The sequence below is a fragment of the Protopterus annectens genome, chromosome 2.part2 (assembly GCF_019279795.1).
Source record: "Protopterus annectens isolate FY-2018-M chromosome 2.part2, PAN1.0, whole genome shotgun sequence".
NCBI lineage: Eukaryota > Metazoa > Chordata > Ceratodontiformes > Protopteridae > Protopterus > Protopterus annectens.
In genome coordinates, this window is record NC_056730.1 from 1,128,971,092 (window position 1) to 1,128,991,443 (window position 20,352).

The 20,352-nt window shown below is 41.8% G+C and overlaps 1 protein-coding gene across 1 annotated transcript in view; it reads left to right on the plus strand.

The window, feature by feature from the left end:
• The window catches only part of SMC5 (structural maintenance of chromosomes 5), a 3,018,525-nt gene that overhangs the window by 1,195,125 nt on the left and 1,803,048 nt on the right, over positions 1-20,352 (plus strand). The window contains exon 15 of the mRNA XM_044064368.1: positions 18,969-19,082. Coding sequence (XP_043920303.1) covers positions 18,969-19,082 — 114 coding nt within the window. The remainder of the gene's footprint in view (positions 1-18,968; positions 19,083-20,352) is intronic.

Below are 20,352 nucleotides of genomic sequence, written 5' to 3' on the forward strand. Positions count from 1 at the left end.
TAGTTCATTCTTAAGATTGTTATATATTTTTTTGAGCCATGCAGATTTTTGAATAATACCCCTGATGACCGCCTTGGTAGCTGCCCATTGTATGTCATATGGAATTTGAGTGGATATGAAATCATTTTGGAGTTGGACTAGGATATTCTGATTTCTTCCAAAGACATGCATCTGGAGCATTTCTCCCCGGGCCTCCGCTGAAAACAGGCTCTGTGGAACCTAGTCGGACATTCCCGGTCAACAAATGTTAAATAAAATAAAATAAATAAATAAAATTGCGTTGTTTCTTGGTTTTGTATAATTTTAGGATTCAACGTCCAGGTATTGAGATAGGAAATATTTTGTTTATGGGCTTGAAAGTTTATTAAAAGTCTAATTTTGGAATGATCTGAAAGAGTTTAGGTGATGCAGCATAATTTAATTTGTTGGAAAGGAAAGCAAGGGAAATTAGAAAAGCATCTATCCTGGACCAAGTTTTATAAGTGGCTGAAAAGAAAGTATCTTGATATTGTTTTATCATATTGAAATTTAACATAAGGGTCAACTAGTTCAAATGCATTTTGTAAGTCTAAGTGCTGTAGTGGTAGATTGTGACTGTCTGTTTTTATTATGCGATCTATCCTTATCTAGATTTAATAAAGCATTCCAATCCCCACCTACAATAAACAGATGATTTGGGTATTTGGCTAATATATTAAAGATTTCATAAATGAAGAGCTGTTGATTTGAGCAGGGGCTATATATAGTAAGAAAGGGTAATAGTTTGTTCAAAGTATGATATTCAGTAGTAAATATTATCCATCTTCCCTTTGACTCAGCTTCGTAGGAAGTAATCTCTCCTTGGAAGGATTTATTTACTATAATGGCCACTCCCCTGGACAAAGAACTATAATTTGCAGCAACTATTGTTTTAACCCATTTTCTTTTCCTTTGCCTAACCCAAAGTTGGTCATCTAAGTGAGTTTTTTTGCAAGAAAGTTATATCAGCCTTAGTTTGGTATATGAGGTGCATGATTAAATTTGTTTTTATCTACCATCCCTTCCAAGCGTCTATGGTTATCATTTTTTATTAATATTGTTGAAGTTTCTCATTAGTTGACACTCAAATACAGTTATAAACTTTGTCTGTTATTGTATTTATCTTAAGAATAAATGTGTTGCGACTTCTATACTCCTAAACTCTAAATAGGTGCCTAACCACCCATCCCTCTGTATTAGTAAATGTGCATGAGTTAAGAAACTAAAAGAGACTCTTATTTTTAGCAACAAGGAGTAACTATTTATCAGAGAGATGTCAATAATATCCATACCGTCCCAAATGCAAACAGTCATCAGATAACAGACTGTGCCCATCCCGCTCCTTTTGTTATTTATGTACTGCATATTCATTTTCAGACTTCTTAAAATAGTATGTTAATTGTACCCTTAGATATTATATAGAGAGAAAGAGAAAAGTAGCTTTTATAAGAAGTTTTGTAGTAACAGCAACATATTATAATTCTTAACATTTCAAGAGTTATTAAAGAGTTTACAAAACAATATTTTCAAAAAACAAGTACAATATATGAACATTTAAAGAAGGCAGCACTTTAAAATTCAACAACATTTGCATTATTCTTGCTTACAGCAACTAACTGTGGTTCTTTAAAATGTATTGGAAACTTCGTTTAACACTGCACTGGCAAAAGCCATACAAGCACGTCATTGTGAACTCATATATTGTTAATTAACCAGTGCCATCTACTGGACAAACAGAGAGAAAAAAAGAGATGGTTTTTGTACCTTGCTCATAGACACATTTAAAAGTAACTCAATGGTTATGCCAGTAGAATAATGATTATACATTTTAAACATTTAAAGAAGGCAGCACTTTAAAATTCAAGAACATTTGCATTATTTTTGCTAACAACTACTAACTGTGGTTCTTTAAAATGTATTGGAAACTTCATTTAACAATGCATTGGCAAAAGCCATACAAAGCACATCATTGTGAATTCATATATTATTAATTAACCAGTGCCATCTACTGGACAAACGGAGAGAAAAAAAAAAGAGAAATGTTTTTATACCTTGCTGATAGACACACTTAAAAGCAACTCAATGATTATGCCAGTAGAATAATGATTATACATTTTAACTGAAACTACTAATGTCTAGTATTTACACTACTTAAACTATTATATCAAAGGTCATATCCCATTATTTAAATGTAGTTTAACACTCCTTTTTTGTAATCTGTAAATGCATTTTAAAGTCATTTCTCTATGCAGTCAGTGTTAGGAAGCTTTCCAGCTTTTAAATGTAGAAGGCAGTTATTAAAAGACAGTACCTTAAGTATTACAGTATAGCAAAAACTTTTTCTTTACAGGCAGGTAAGCAGAGTTATTTAGAACACATTCCTTTTGCTTGAAGTTTCCCATAAGAGTGGTATATTCTTCTGTCCTGTAGTTCTTTGGAGCTGTAGCACTTGTTTAGCCTTCCAAATGTTTTTGGATCAAAAGATATGAGAAGAGTTGTCTCAGGCAGGATTTACTTTGAAAAGACGCAGAAAGGTGGATTTTGCCTGGTCAGGTGTTTCCAGGGATATTTTTTCTTCTTTGTAATAAAATGTTAAAGTTGCAGGATATTTCATTTGGAAACAAATCTTATTTTCAATGAGGTAAGTGCAGTATTTACTGAGTTTCTGTCTATTTTGTTTAATTTCTAAAGGAAGATCTTGAGTAATCATAATTTTATGTGCTCTCCATGTAACATTCTTTTTAACTTTATAAGCTGACATTATCTATTGAGCATGTGCGGAATTAAGCAGTCTGATGTAGATTTGTCTTGGAAGATCACTTGTTTGCGCACGCTTTATAGCTCTGTGGGCTCTTTCAATCACTGTCTCATCCAGGAGATCTTTATTAGTCAGAAGAGAGCTTAGTATTTCTTTTATTATTGGAATAAGTTGTGGATTATCAAAGCTCTCTGGAATACCTCTTATGGTAAAATTATTTCTCCGGCTTCTAGCTTCCAAGTCTAGCATTTTTTGCTGTAATTCTTTAATTATGGTGTCATTGGTTTGTGCTTTTTGTTGCAGTTCATTTATTTTTAGCTCATTGTCCATAACTTTAGCTTCATTTTGTTCTAGCCTAAGCACAATTTGGTCCAGAGTAGAGCCAAATGTAGTTAGCTTATGAGAGAAACCCTGCACTTCTGTTTGTAAAGCAATTTTCAGATCCTCCAGTGTTAAAGGTTGTTCCTGTTTTAATCTTTGACATATTTTACCAGCTTCTTGTTGCTTGTTAATTTTTTGCCTTTTAGAAGTGGTTTCTTTCTCAGGAGTAGTAATTGCAGGCAGTTTGGTTTTTGTGATTACAGTTTTCATCCGAACTGGCTGATTCTCCATTAGTCTTGTATAGTTAGATTCTTAGTAGTAGTGCAGAATTTTAAATGATAAGTCTTGATGTTAAGTTGTCTATCTCGCCTTTGTTCTTGCTGGTTGGGATCGGAGCCGATCCTCTGCTCCGACTCGGCCATCTTCAATAGCTCGAGAGCTGTTTACTGGCTCGAGGCTACCCCTTATCCCATAATGCCTAGTGATAACTACCCAGATCTTGTTTGCCGCTTCAGCTCCGAGGTGTCATTTTTCTGACTCAGGCTTGTATAGTGGTTTTTTGTGTAACTTTCACTAGAATTTAACTTTTCTAGTATTTTATTATTAGCGATAGTTTTGTTTCTGTGATAGATAATTGTTTGTCTTATAGTATAGTTCTCCCCCACCCCTCCCCCACCTCTTCTTGTCAGGTTAGCCGTTTAAGTTAGAGGCTTTCCTTTTGCTTTTTTCTTATAGGCTAGCCGTTTAAATTAGAGGCTTTCCTATTATCTTTAAAAAAAAAAAAAAAACTTTAGCTATAGTCTTTCTAGTAGGTGTGCATTTTGTAGACTGTATATTGCTTCTTGTTATTCCTGTTATAATTGGTTTTCTTTCTACTGTTAAGGATGTCAAGGTTTCTGGGTTCAAGAAGTGTGACTCATGCTGTCAGAAAATGTCTCTGACAGATGGGTGCACTTCTTGCGTCTATTGTTTAGGCGCTGTGCACCTGCAGGACTCTTGTTCTATTTGCCATGCCTTTAGTCCAAGAGTCCTGCAGTAGCATAAGAATAAGCTGATTCTTAGGGGTCTTTTAAAACCCCAGGATTCACCTGCCAAGAGCTCACAGCTAGTGAAATCCCCTAAATCCACCAAGCCATCGGCTCCAAGTTCGGAGCCGTCTTCGGTTCAGGATTTACCTTCTACGTCGGTTCCAGCTGGCACCGACAAAACAATCTCCCTGTCAGCTCCATCAGAGGCTTCAGAGCCGTTGCGGAGCCACAAAAGGCTGAGGTCCCCTTCTCTAGAGTCAGTGCATTTGACTCCTCAGTCTCCTTTACTTCAGAGCAAGCATAGTCACCGATCCTCTCCCTCCTCTCGATCCTCTAGACTGTCGGATCATGATGTGGAGAGAGTGGTCAGTAGGTTGCTAAAGTCGCAGGCACTAGCTAAATTGTTGTCCAGCCCTCCTCAACAGGTATCAGCTCCGTCCACTTCTCTCGATGTTCTTCCTCCGACTCCAATGAGTTCGGAGCCAGAGTTCGTTGGGGTTCAAGTAGTGGCTCCGATAACTCTTATCTCCTTCGGTTCCGACGTCGGCTCCGATTCCTTCTGTGGTACCTTCCATTGAGGGATCTGGGTGCCAGGGCTCCCTCGTCGGCTCCAAGGGGGCGAGTGGCATAGGACCCTTGTCTGACCCCGTTCTCCTTCTCAGAGCTTCGGCACAGGTGAGCTTGACTCCAACATCGGCCTCGGAGCCGTCCCCCTTGGTGCGGAGAAAGATTCCTATTTTTCCGGAACCGGAGCTTTCTCTGCATCGTGGCAGGGACACCTTCGATGTCATGCGGAGTGTGCTGTTCCCTGAGTCAGCTCCACTATCAGCCCCACAGGCTCCGTCCCCTGTAGTGCCTGTGCCAACCACTGCTCCTCCTCCAGACCCTAAGCGTAGGGAACCGATGCTCCAGGACACCCCATTGGGTGTTTCCTCCTCTTCTGAGGCCTCTCCTGTTCACTCAGAAGAGCCCCCTCGGAAGAAAAAGTGCAAGACGAAGCACATTGACTCCCCTAGTCTGTCGCTTCTGATACAGACTTAGATGATTCGGAAGGATCCCCAAGATCCCCCTCTGAAGATGTTTCCTTCTCAGACATCCTAGAAATGCTTAAGCAGAGGGGGAACTGGAATCCCCTAGCCCCTTCTGAGGATGAGTCTGTATTTCTGGATGCCTTCGGTTCCCGACCTTTCACCTCCTGGGTGTCTCTGCCTTTCGATCCACTTATGACAGTGGTAGCTCGAAAGGCTTGGTCAGCTCCAGATACAGTGGAACCAACTCCGAGGAGACCTAGTAAATTCATTACAGCACCCCAGGATAAGCAGTTCCTTTTGAAAGGTGTCCCTGTTGATGCCATGGTGGTAGCATCAGCCACCAAAAAAGAGTTAGCGGAGACCTCTTCGTCTGTCCATCCCCCTAACAAGGAGTCTAGGATGATACGGTGGACAGATAGGGAAGCGGATGTTCGCTTCAGCAACCTTCTCTATGAGGTCAATGAACTTCCTGTGTCATTTTACCCGACTTCAAAGGGATCTCCTTAAAGAGCTCGGAGATACCCTCCAAGATCCAACAGCTGAGGGAGCACAAGCCAAGGTAGCTTCCCAGCTAGTGACGCTTAATTCTGTTAACTCCTCCATGAGGCTCATTTCCTATGTAGCGATCGGGCGAGTAGAGCCACAGGTACTGGGGTGGCCCTTAGGAGGCATGCGTGGATGCGGCTGTGTAACTTTGCAGAACCCTTTCACGCGTCCTTCACCAACACTCCCTTTGATGGTTCCTTTCTTTTTGGACCACAGGTGAAAGACACTTTGACTAGGTGTGAACAAGAAGGCAAGACTCTCTCTGCTGTGGGAGCCCGTTTTTCCACTCCCTCTAGAGCTTACCCCAAGGGTCAGAGGAGTGGGAAGATGTAGTTCCGTAAATCTCAGGGAGCCTTGCCTGACATGCGTAGTGATTTTTCCTCCAGAGACAGAGGGGGAAACAATAATAATAGACGCTGCCCTCGTGGCAGAGGGGGTCCACGGAACCAGGGCAACAGAGAATCCTTCTCTGATAAGCCCTTCTAGCATCCCTGAAGGGTTGCCCGGCTGCTCAACTCTGGAGGCAGTCTGGGGAAGAATTTCGCTGTACCCAAAAGTCTGGCAAAGTTTAACACAAGACATGGGTACGGTCCGTTATATCCGGAGGTTACAAAATTCCCTTCCATCAACCCCCTTTACAGTCAAGGAAGACCCTTCCAGATGTTCCACCCAATCTGAAGGAGCAAGCAGTAATAGAAGTTTCAAAACTGCTAGAAAAAAGAGCCATCCAGGAAGTCCCAGCAGACCAGCACGGATCCGGAACTTACTCAAGGATCTTTTTAGTACCAAAAAAGACAGGGGAATGGAGACCAATTCTGGGGACTGGAGACCGATTCTGGATCTCAGCAGACTAAACAGGTCTGTGCAAAGAACAGAGTTTTGGATGGTCACGCTGCAGTCCATTCTACTCTTTCTGGGTCAGGACAATTGGATGTGCTCGATAGATCTTCAGGACACGTACTACCATATAAAGATGGACAGGCGCTCCAGGAGATATCTTCGCTTCTGGCTGGGGGCCAGTCATTATCAGTTCAGAGCTCTGCCCTTTGGTCTCACCACAGCCCCCAGGGTGTTCACCAAATGTATGGCAGTGGTCACGGCTCACCTGAGGCGTCAAGGATTCCAGGTGTTTCCGTATCTAAACGGCTGGCTCCTTACTGCTACCACCAGGCATCAACTCATACAAGCACGGGACTACACAATCACAATCTGCTCCCAGCTCGGCATTACAATAAATTTCAAAAAATCTGCCTTGTTGCCCTGTCAATCTATCAGTTACATAGGAGCAGACTTAGACACAAGGGATATGTTTGCAAGACTACCATTAGAAAGGGTGTCTGCAGTCCGTCTGCAGGTACAGGTTCTGATGCAGAGCAAAAGGATCCAAGTCAGGTATGTCCTTCAAACTCTGGGTTCCATGTCAGCAGCCATTCTCCTAATACCACTGGTGCACTTTCATATGAGAATTCTTTAGTGGCTTCTGTTTACGCAGTGGTCTTTCCAAGAGCTACCCATGACTTACATGATCATGATCGCTGATGCATGCAAAAGACATCTTTCTTGGTGGATGGTCTCCCCACTAGTTACTCAGGGCAGACTTTTCATACAACCCCCTCCGGTAGCCACAGTGATGACAGACGCCTCCCTGATAGGGTGGAGGGGGGCCATTATCTGGGCAGGACAGTCCAAGGCACCGTGGCAACCTCACGAGTACCATCTGCACATACATGTCCTGGAAATGAGAGCCGTGCTGCTGGCGATGCCAGCCCTTCAAGACTCTCTTCCTTCTGGGACGATTGCTATTCAAACGGACAATATGTCAGTGGTGTGGTACATCAACAAGCAGGGCGGAACCAGATCCTACCCCCCTGTGTCGAGAAGCACTCAGACTTTGGCAGTGGGCGATTTCCTCCCAACTTTTTCTGATTGCTACGCACATCCCCGGGAGATCTAACGTCATAGCGGACAGGCTCAGCAGAGCTATTCTCATGCCTCACAAGTGGTCTCTGAATCAGGAAGTTGCGAATCTTGTTTTCCGCAAATGGGGACAGCTTTGCTGCGATCTCTTTGCCACCCCCTTCAACAGGAAATGCAGCAACTACTTCTCCCTTCTTCCACTTCCGGGTCACATACCCAGGGACTTCTTTATGCCTTTCCTCCTTTCCCCCCCGATACCCAAACTTATACAGAAAGCAATATCTTTGGGTTGCAATCTGATCCTCATTGCTCTCTACTGGCCTTGACAGATATAGTTCCCGTTCCTGCACCATTACCTTCTCGATCAACCCTGGATTCTGGACCCATTTCCAGACCTCCTGGTTCATCAATCAGGCGGGTTGCATCAATCCCTCAAAACTCTCCAGTTCACAGCTTGGTTGCTCCACTTCCAACCTTAGCCAGCAGCCATTTCAAATTTTCATATTGGGATGGATAGCTTGCCTTGCATTTCCCACAAAATTTGCAAAGCCTTTTTGACAGGGACCCTGTTAAGGCCATCCCATAAGGATCATTTTCCCCATGGGGCCTTAATTTGGTACTAAGTCTGATTGTGCAACCTCCATAACCTCCATTTGAACCTGCAGCAACTTGTGATATTAAGTTTCTGTCTTGGAAAACTGTATTTTTGGTGGCTATCACATCTGTAGGAATATCAGAAATTCACGCACTATCTTCCCTGGCTCCATATTTGATTTGTCATAAAGACACAGTCTCTTCGAGTACCAAACCCTCCTTTCTGCCCAGTGATGTCACAAGCAAATATTAATCAAACCATATATTTGCCTGATTTCTTTCCCAACTTCAACAATAAAAACGAATATGTTCTACATCTGTTAGATGTTCATAGACAGTTAAGTTTCTGTTTGCATAGGACTAGAGTGTTTCGGAAAGCAAGTAAATTGTTTATTGCCTTTGCAGGCCTTAGAAAAGGCCTTCCAGTATCCAAAGTTACCTTGTCAAAATGGCCTTCTCATTGCATTTCTTTCATTTACACCAAAAAAGGCATAGATCCTTCCAAATCTATCTGAGCTCACTTAAACAGGGCCATGTCGACATCCGCAGCCTTCCAGACAATGCCTCCATGGATATTTGTGCAGCAGCCACATGGGCAAACTGTCTTACTTTTATCACTAATTACAAGTTAGTTTCCGTCTATGGGGAAGAGCCTTCTTTGGTTCGATAGTTCTGAGAAGCATCCTCCTGTGAGTCTGCCTGGGGTAAAGGTAGCTGGGGACTCAGTCCTATATGTGAGGACAAGATGAAAAATTGACAATATCAGATAAAGAAGTTATGTACTCACCATAACGTTACATCTGTATTTTCATGTTTTTCATCTCTCCTCACATTCCCTCCCTCCAACCCCCTTACTTTGGTTTTGTGGTTGAATAGGAAGAGAATTTCATGTCATTTTGTGGTTATTTCCAATAGTCCAGAAGCGGTCTCCTTAAAAATAATTTCAATATTTAAGTTCAATTCTTTCTTCTGTGGTAATTCTAGCAAACCAGATATGAGGTAACAGGGAGAGATGCATTGTGGGTAAGATGAAGTATCCCATGAGCTTGGTAACAGCCAAGTCGAATCAGGACCCATATGGGAGGAGAGATGAAAAAGTCAACAAATAGAGATGGAACATTACAGTGAGTACATAACTTCTTTTTTTAATACTTATAAGTTGGTACTATATTAAAATTATCTTGCTGCCTTTTTAAATTCTCTACTCTATGCGGATTTGATTTAGATTCAGATGAGATTGCATTCCTCTGTCAGATGAGTGAATAAATATTTCACTGTGGAGGCAAGGAGTGCATTTTATTCAACTGTGTTATACTGAAAACAGACTTTTAAGTCTTGTTTATTTTCCTTGAAAATGTAACAGTAACTATAATTAATGAGTCTAATGTCCTATACCTAGGTGTAAAACACTTAAATCCACTTCACCTCCTTTATAAGGTTAAAAAAAATAGTGTTGTGTATATATTATATACATATAAAGCACTTTATCTTAGTCAAAAGGCCAAGAATCAATATATACATGTTTAGTAAATTATTATACACAAGGGTAGTCTGACTTGACACCAGAATATGCAAGTATTTTACTTGGAAACATATCTGATGTTGTCAGTCTTTGTTCATTCTTGACGAATGGGACTCTGTTCCGATCCTCAGAACAGGCTCGGCTGTTATACAGCTCGTGTCAGCCAAAAAACTCTCTAGTTAAGACTCTACCCATGATGCCCCTCTCCATTACCCCAGATCTTGTTTGCTGATCTGTCAGCCAGATGCATCAGCCATTGCTCTTAGATAAGGCTTTGAATTTTTTCCTTTAGTTAATTCTTCGTAGTTTGCTTTCTGTAGTTAAGTAGATGTATATTTTTTATATTATACTTTGTATTGTTTCTTTGCATGTGTTTGAATACTCTACCTCTTACCTCTGGTAGTCCCCATTGCCATTGTTGGTAACCCCTTTTTCTCCTTTCTTAGCATTTGTGGTAATTCTTAGTACAATCATTGGTACTTGCCTTCTCTCTTTTCTTTTATAACTTTTTGTATTTCTCCACTACCATCGTTGGTAGACCTTCCTTCTATCCTTGGTTTGCATGTGTGTTTAGCTTGTTTCTTTTATACACTAATTGTGAAAATGGCAGAAAAGCATAGAGGCATTTCTGGATTCAAACAGTGCCAAGACTGTGGAACAAAGATGCCCAGTTTTGATGGCCATCTTTCGTGTGTGTGTTTAGGAGCTCCACATCTTGATAAAACTTGTGACATCTGCCAGGCCTTTAGTAACCGGGCCTTGGTTGAGCATTGGAATAAGCTCATTTTGAAGGGCTTGTTAAAAACTACCTTTATCGAAGCTTTGTCCAAGTCTAATCTCCCTAATTCAGACCCTGTCAAAAAGAAAAAACACTTGGTACCTATGTTCCCCATGGCACCAGTGGCACAAAAACATAAGGCTATGGTTCCGACTACCTCCATGGAACTGGCAGCCAAGGTACCGAAACTACAACTTAAGGAATCCTCAGCACCAACTGCCACCACTATGGTGCCTTTGGCATCAGAACCACCTTCTTTAGTTTCTGGCTCTGTGCTGATTTCTCCAACAGTGCCTTTGCGGGCTCTGCTCACCCCCTTGGTGTCAAAACCAGATATGTATCTCTTTCCCAGGACGAGGTATTCACCTTCAATAGACCCTTTTGCGGGCCAGTTGCCCATTCCCTTTCAGGAACGCCCTGAGTCCCCTTCAGGATTGTCCATTCAATCCTCCAGTAGTCTCTCCGATGTAGACGTAAGATTGGTGAATCAACTGTTGGCGGCCAGAGGTATTTCTGCCCCTTCTCAGGCCCCTCTCTCTCCTGGAGTTGGGGTATCTTCTCCAAGGGCTCCTTTATTGTCTCCTCTTTTGACTTCCACCGGAGCTTCAGAACCCAGCACTTCGATCTCCCCAGTACCAGCTGTTCCGGTGCTGTTAGGCATCCCTACCTTGGCACTGGATGTCCCTCTGACTTTTTTGATTCATCCCACGGAACCGACAGTTTCTTGGGGCCAAGACTCCACTGACAGTTCCAGGGGTCTTGGATTGGCTCCTGTTTTTTATACTGAGCTGACCTTTGCTCTCGGGGCCTTCTCGGTTGCGGGTCCTTCCCTGGCTCCTGCTTTGGAAGGCAGACTCTCTGGGTGGGGTGTGACCCCAGTTCCGAGGTGGTCTTGCCTTCCAGGTTGTGGTGAGAGCTTTAATCTCTGCAGGCTCTCGGCTGGTTCCTCTTGCATCGGAGTGTCACATTACCATATCTTCTGGTCCAGAGCTGACACCAATTCCCATGACAGGACAACTAGAACTGATGCTTCAAGTTACCCCTGCACAGGACCTGTCATCTTTGGAGTCTTCCTCAGAGATGCCCACTGAGGAACCCCCCCATAAGAAGACATGCAATAGGAAGCACCTAGATTCCCCAGAAGAGTCTGTCACCGAGGGACGGATTACGATGAAGGGGAAGGTTCCCCCCAGTCACGCCCTGAAGATGTTTCCTTTGAAGACATCTTAGAGATCCTTAAGCAGAGGGGTAACTGGAAGCCTCAAGACCCGATCTCTGAGGAATCCATGTACTTGCAAGCATTTGGTGCTAGACTGTCTACTTCCTGGGTGACCCCCACCCACTGACTATCTTATAAACCTGATTGCCCAGTGGGCTTGGAAGGCCGTTGACTCCATAGAGCCTATTCCCCGGAGACCAGACCAAATTTTATCACCTCCTGAAGACAACCAACATTGGGCCAAGGGTTTAGCAGTAGATGCGATGGTGGTGGCAGCTGCCACCAAAAAAGAAATCTCTGATGAGAGTTCTTCTATCCACCTTCCCAACCGGGAGTCTAGGGTGATGGACATGTTTGGAAAGTGGTTTTACGCTTTATCGACCTTCACACTCAGGTCCTTGACTTTCATGGTACATTTTACTAGACTCCAGAGAGACCTGATTAAGGAATTATCAGATACTCTTGTGGGAGCAGTGTTTGACAAGGTCACCTCTCAGCTAGCCACCTTGGAGTCTATATCAAACTCCATGCGGCTTATTGGCACATACAGCCAAACGCATGAGCAGACCTGCTGGTTCCGGTGTTGCCATAAGGCACCACTCCTTGATGCACTTGTGTGAATTCACGGAGCCCTTCAAGTCCTCCTTCATCAGTGCTCCTTTTGAGGGGCGATCTTTGTTTGGTCCCAAGGTGAAGGACACACTAGTGAGGTGTGAGAAGGATGGAAAGACCCTGTCAGCTATGAGCATTCATTTTTCTACTCCTAAGCAGTCCTACTCTAGGAATCCGAGGAGTGGGAAGATGTAGTTCAAAAAGTCACAGGGGCCTTTCCAGGACACACCTGACAGCGGCTCCCCTCGGGGCGGACAGCTCGGATGGAAGATACCACCCATGAGGCAGAGGTGGCCAGCGAAACCAGGGTTCCAGAGACTCTCTCTCTGGACAACCCTCCCAGCACTCCTGAAAGAAGGCCAGATTGCTTACCTCTGGAAGCTGTCAGGGGAAGATTCTCACTGTACTTGACAGCCTCGTGACAAATAACCTCCTATACGTGGGTGCAAAGAATCATTACCAGAGGCTATCACATGCCCTTCACTCTTTTCCCAAGATCACTGAGAAAATTCCCTGATTGTCCACCCAATCAGGGGGATGAAGCTGCCATAGAAGTTGGAAAGCTGCTAGAAAAAAGGAGTCCTCCAAGAAGTCCTGCCAGACCAGATAGGATCTGGATTTTACTCCAGGTTCTTTTTAGCCCTGAAAAAGATGGGGGCTGGAGGCTGATATTGGACCTCAGCCTTCTGAACAAGTTTGTTCAGTAGACAAAATTCCAGATGGTCACAGTTCAGTCTCTTCTACCCTTTCTTGGGGAAATGATTGTATGTGCTCTATAGTCCTTCAAGATGCATATAATCACATAAAGACAGACAAACGCTTAAGAAGGCATTTCTGCTTCTGGCTAGGGGACAGTCATCTTCAGTTCAGAGCACTGCCCTTTGGCCTCACCACAGCTCCCAGTGTGTTCCGCAAATGCATGGCAGCAGTCACGGCTCATGTGAGACTGCACAGATTCTGGGTGTTTCCTTATCTAGATGACTGACTCCTCACCACCCTACCCAGGCATCTACTGCTTTAAGCCACAGACTTCATCATACACTTGTTCAGTGCCCTGGGCATAATGGTCAACAAAGAGAAGTCACAGCTGTCTCCCACTCAGGACCTAGAATTCATAGGAGCCCACTGCAGCACAATTTTGTGTATAGTTTCTCAACCCTTTCACAGGCTTCAAAAGATAAGGTCTCGAGTACAGCTCATTTTAATGAGAAACAAAGTACCCGCTCTACTTGTCCTTCAAGCCCTAGGTTCTATGGCAGTGGCCATTACCCTGGCTCCCTTGGCGAGATTTCTCATGAGGATACTTCAGTGGCTTCTGGCTTCCCAGTGGTCCAGCCTATCTCATCCGATGACTCACCTGATCTTAGTAATAGGATGTTGCAAAAAGGATCTATCCTGGTGGATGCAGTCAGAAGAAATCCTAATGGACTGTCCCTTTGTTTCCCTGCATCCCAAGGCCATAGTGACAACTGATGCCTCCCAGATGGGGTGGGGGGGGATTATCTGGGAAGGACAGTCCAAGGCACTTGGCCGTCACAAGAGGCCAACTTGCACATCAGTGTCCTGGAGATGAGACCAGTGCTCCTAGTGTTGCAAGCCTTTCAATCTGCTCTTCCTCTGGGGACAGTTGCTATCCAGTCAGACAACTTGTCAGTGGTTTGGCACATCAACATACAGGGTGGAACCACCTCCTCAGCCAGGAAGCTGTCAGTGTGTGCAATGGGCGATATCTTCCAGCCACTTTCTTGTGGCAACGCATATCCTGGGAAGTTCCAGTGTGATAGTGGACAAGCTGAGCAGACTCATTCTACTGCCTCACGAGTGGTCTCTCAATCCCAAAGTGGCAAAGGAAAATTTTCTACGATGGTGCCAGCCTTCCTGCCATTTCTTTGCCTCCCCAGCCAACAAGTGCAGTGGCTACTTTGCCCTAATTCCCCCCTCAGGGGAAGTCACCGAGAGATGCTCTCCTTCTCGATTGGCCCTCTGGTCATCTTTATGCCTTTCCTCTGTTTCCCCTAATATCCCTTTTCCTAAAGAAAGCCCAAAGGTTGCAAAGCAAAGTGATTCTCATTGCCCCCTTCTGGCCCATGCAAATTTGGTTCCCCTTTCTTTGGCCTCACTTGATTACCACCCGTGGATTCTGGACCCAGTCCTAGACCTGCTGTCTCACCCACAAGGATTGGTGCATCCCATCCTCCACTCTCTCAAGCTCACAGCTTGGTTCCTCCAATTCCATTAGCCGCCAGGCAGAATAATACAACTTCCCCCATACAAGAAATTGTTCTGGCTTCCTATCGACCTTCCACCAGGAGAAACTGTTCCAGTAAACGGAAGAGATTTTCAGTTTGGGCTTCTGGAAACAATTTAGACTCCTATTCGGCACCTGTTGAAAATGTTTTGGAATTTTTAGCCCCCTTTTTGATCAAGGAGCTTCTGCTTTCTCCATTAGAGTTCAGTTAGCAGCCATTTCTAACTTTCACAGTGGATACGATGACCATTCTTTAATTTCCTATTGCCCATGCAAGGTCTTTCTAAAAGATGCCTTACATCTAAAACCTCCTTTCAAAAATCCCTTAGCTCCGTGGGATCTAACCTTGGTTTTGCAGTCTTTAGTACTACCTCCCTTTGAACCAGCGGCCACTTGCCATCCCAAATTCCTTTCCTGAAAAACTCTTTCTAGTAGCCATCACTTCTGCCAGAAGAGTCTCTGAGATCCAGGTATTATGTACAAAACCCCTGTATATCATTTTTCATAAAGACAGTGTCGATGAGAACTAATCCTTGCTTTCTTTCTAAGATGATCTCTAAATCCAATATTAATCAAACTATTGAGTTACCATTTTTCTTTCCAAAGTTTTCAAACAAAGGTGAATATTGCTTATACTTACTTGGACGTACATAGGCAACTACGTTTTTACCTGAACAGAACTAGAGTCTAGGAAATCATATCAGTTTATTTCCTTTTCTGGTCCAACAGTGTGACAAGCTGTATCAAAAGTGACCTTATCTAAATGTCTGAGAGAATGTTACTTTTATTTATGCACATAATCAAAAGTTATCTGTGCATATTAAAGTGCATTCAGCCAAATCAGTTGCCACATCAGCAGTTTTTCATTCAAAAGCTTCTATGGACGAAATTTGTGCAGCTGCAACTTGAACTACACTACATACATTTATCACTCATTACAAATTGGATATGGTCTCCAGGGGAAGAGCATCTTTTGGCTCTATGGTTCTCGGGAATATCCTTCCATAAAGCCAACCAGGCTCTAAAGTAGCTGAGGATTCTGTCCCATTCATCAAGAATGAATGAAGATTGACAATATCAGATAAAGGAGTTACGTACTCACCATAATCTTCATCTGTTTTGTCGATCTTCATTCATTGTTGACATCCCACCCACATTCCCCCTCCTGTAGATTTCCTGGGGGATTGTACCCTTGTCCTCTGTTTCCAGAGGGTTTTTACCTTGGACATTGCTTCTGCTTACAGTTTCTGTGTACACTGTTGCTATGGTCTGCAAACTTGATCTGAAGTAATGACGAGAAGGGGCATCATGAGTAGTCTTAGTTCGAGAGTGTTTTGGCTGCCACGAGCTGTATAATGGCCGAGCCGGTTTTGAGGATTGGAATGGAGTCCCATTCGTCAAGAATGAATGAAGATTGACAACACAGATGGAACGTTATGGTGAGTACATAACTTTTTTCACACCGATAGCATTACAGGCTTCTCCTTTATATAAATAAATATTGTATTTCTTTGACTGTTACGTAGGCAAGATGAGCTTCTAATTGTAGTCACATTATTGTACAGTAGCTGTTAAAGTAGTCCTGTATTGGAGTCCTAGCAAAGCAGGTTCAGGTTGGACTCTTTAAACTGAATATTTATTGTCCTTCCAGTGTTAAATGTTTAACACCTTTATTGCATTATCACTTAAGACATAGGCAAATGTGAATTTATATAAAAGACGACAAACCATGTTAATATGTTTCCAACTGCAAACAACATACTTCACGTGTGTGTGTGTATATATATATATATATATATATATATATATATATATATATATATATATATGAGATGATCAATGCAACATTACATAAATCGATCAATTCCTGCCTTCCCATAAACCTCACTTCTCTATAACATTATTCAGCAAGAATTTTTCTCACAAATTCTATTTTTTTATGTAATTCGCTCTTACCCTTTACTAAATATACCACTTTCAGTTCTTTTATCTCCATTAAAATATTCAGTACTTGCAATACAATGTGGCAAAACCTCCAAAAACTTACCCAGGAAGCTTTAACAGCAACTGAAGCATGGCTTTGTAACTCACAACTCAAGCTCAACCCTAAAAAAAAAAAAAAAAAAAAAAATTCCTCAAATCCCTCTCCTATGGAAAAAAAATTGAAGTCCTCTCTCTTGAAATACAACCATTGAAGTCACTTCTCATAGCAAATTATTAGGGATGATGGTGGGTAATAATCTTGAATTTGACCTGCATATACAAAATTGTGTAAGAAAAACTCAAAAACTAGGAATGCCTTATATAGCCAAAAACGTTCTTACTGATAATAGGTACACTACTTATCTCCTCCCCACACTTCTTTATTGTGCTCCCATCCTTACTAACCTTCAAGCATTAAAAATAAAATCAAAACTTGAATTTCACTGTGAGAAGGTTGCTAAATTTGCAGCAAATACCTCTTTCAAGAGCCCACCACTGTATAGCACTAAAAAGCCTAAATTAGTTAGAACTTCCCATGTCAACTAACACATGCAAAGCTTGTTACCACTTATAAAATTATCCAGAATCCATCTGCTTGTCCAGCACTAAATAACATTCTACGCAACTGTATTCCTCACCGATCATTATGATCCACTAACCATAAACTCCTGTCCATCCACAAACCTAAGACCTGATAGGCATTGTCTGTACTTGTACTATGTTGCTACGGCTTGGAACTGCGTATTTGTCCTGTCAGTGCTCTCCCTCCCATCCTTCAAAACCATTCTGAAAGACTTCCTAGCATGAAGCTGGCTCTGTTTTTGATCAACATCAGAATAAACTGTTCCTAAATGTGAACAAATACCCATTCATGCCTACATGTCCGTACTCTCTCTTCTTCCCTCATTTCCTTTCTTCCATCAGTTTCTTTCCCCAGCTTTCTCTCTAAATATACTGCATTCTCGTTTTTCTCTCGCTTCATAGTGCAGCTCTTGTTTACACAGAAATTAAAGGTTAGTTAATATAATACAAACTGGCTAAATTTTTTCTTAACTATTACATCATTGTCATATAACTTATGTCTATTCTTAGCCAATTTGTTCATATTATGTCTAATTTGGTGTAATTTTTTAAACTGTAGTTTTTCGTATTGTTTTTAAATATTGTAAAATTATTTTTCTTAAAATGTTTTGTAGTACTTTGGAGATTTCTCCCTGGGCCTCCACTGAAAAGGCTAGTCTGACTTTCCTAGTAATCAAATATCAATAAATAAAAAAGTAATAAATACAGAACTACAGTTGGTTTGGACTTTTTCCATTTGGTAATAACTTTTTTTTTTTTTTTTTGCAGCCACCAGAATTAAACTTAAGGCCTAAGTATGTCTAAGCAATTCAGATGCTGTATCCCAGCTCAGAACAAATAATTTCCTTATTTACACCCATTTGCTTACCCAAAATTACTGACAAAGGACCCTGTAGAGAATTTTTAGTCTACCAACTCATAACATTCCCAAAACACAAGTTTCCCAATTACTTCTTTCTTCCCCGTCACACCTTCAGCATTTGCCACCATCTACCTGAGGAAAAACTGGAGTCTGTCTGGGGTGCAAAAATACTCATGCAAACACTTCAAGCAAAAATCGTAATCTTCTAGACTTTGTTGCTTATTTGGGAGCCATGTGTATGTCGTCCCCATTTTCCTGTGAATTGCTTAAACAGTCTCTTCCCATTTTTTTCCTCTTTCACTGGTTCTTAAAGTGGAAAGTCATACACAAGTTTGAAAACTTGATAATTAGTCTCCACAGTAATTGTGTTGTACCGAATCTTTATTGGTTGAAACATGAGCACAAACTCCTTCCACAGTACACAGTACAGGGTAGTCAGGTTAGGTGCAGAATGCTTTATGACCAGAACTGACATCCCTTGTTGTACTTTTTCAAAATCATCCAAGTTTAGCAGCTGATGGTGATTTTGAATGGGAATAGAGGATTGATATGGCAAAGACATCCTAATTGCTCTGAGTTTGAAGTCTGCTTAGTATTTTTTAGTTAAACATTTGCTGCTTTGTGAACAATGTAACAATAATGTGCATATTTGACTTCAGAGCAGATCTTTTTGTCAGAATATTCTGTGAGGTGTAGTGTGTTGGCAGTAAAAGAAACAATGTTTTAATGAGGGTTTTGCTTCACTGTGCTCTATATTTGTGATACTTTTGGCTCTGTTGTCCATTGATGTTAAGTCAGTACTAAAGTGAGGAGTTTGTGTCCTTAGTTAATGCATTTGGCAATTAGTAATTGGTGGTTATACTATGTATTTTGTTAGTCTTGCCTTTTTTAAAGTATTTTTGTATGACTGTGAATAAGTAACTTTAATTTTGCTTTTTTATCTCTGCAGATAAACATGAAGGAACAGAAGTTTGCCAAGTACATTGAAAACCATATTCCGATGAATGATTTGAAAGCATTTGTGTTTGAAAATGGAACTGATATGGAAGTATTTCTAAGTGAAGTAAGTGATTTTTTTCCTGTGGTTTTATTCATTCAGCTTAGAAATCTGTCAAAGGCTGGTTGCTTTTTGCTTATGTATACTAAATTGCTATTGCGAACATGTTTTTGCTGGATAAATAGCTGCATTCAAAAAGCGTACTTCATTATACCACCTCCATGGTACAGAGGGGGGATAAAAAGTCCAAACTGGATCCCAGATGATTCTGAATCAGTTAGTGACCTGAATTCTAGTGGAGTCATCAGTGGAGGTTCATAGTGAGGGCCAGTGGCAACTTGCTCATCGGGGGGGATGGTGGACCTGGCTTGTAGCTGTGCTTAAAATTACTGGAAAACAAAATGAGGTGTACAGTATACAGTGTGTGGGTTTGAGGGCACACTAAGCTATGCCAAACTGTTTCTCCATAGTAATGTTCATCTTTTGTCTATGGAAGTGTATATGCTTGCAGAAGAAGGTGTTAGCAGGCTCTCCCCTCAGTACTTGTATACATCAGCCATAAAGAAAGAAGTTAGACTATAAAAAGACAAAGGTCCGGTGATAACTCCCTTGACAATGGCTTCTGCCACTATTGACTTGCAACAGAAAGTCTAGGAATAAATCTGCTTAATTATAGCATCAGAGGCTTAGTGGTCACTAGGTATAAAGGAGGCGAAAGACATTAAAAAAAATCTCATTTCTGCACTCATATAAATATTTTTTGATACACTGTAGACCAAGATACCACAGCTGCTACTTTTTGTACTAGTCTGTTTGCACACAAGGGTTCTTCTGTAAGTTCGTAACTAGTTGTATACAAAATAATGTATCTGATGTCATTTTCATTCAGTCCTTAACAAATGGGTTCAGATTCGATCCTCGGATCTGTCTCAGCTGCTTTTTCCAGCTTGTGGAACACTGAAACTCTTGAGCTCCTCCCTTATCCATAATGCACTAGTCCCCTAACACACCCCAGATCTTGTTTGCTGCCTTCATGTATGGACATGGTCAGTGTAAACTCTCGAGTAGTAGAGTTTGAGAGTAAATGTAGTTTTCCTGATCTTTTTATTAAAAAAACAAACAAAAAAAAAACTTTCCATATATCCTCCCTTGTTTCCTTACATGATTATGGTGTAATATTCTGTATTACCATAGTTAGTAATTTGGTAATCTGTCTCTTTTCCATTTTCATACCTTTAGGTATGTCCTTGTGTTATGTTACGAGTTAGTTCCATCTGAGCCAGGGAGAGTAAGGCAGTACATGTGTACATATGCCAGCATGGCTAGCTGGAGTTTT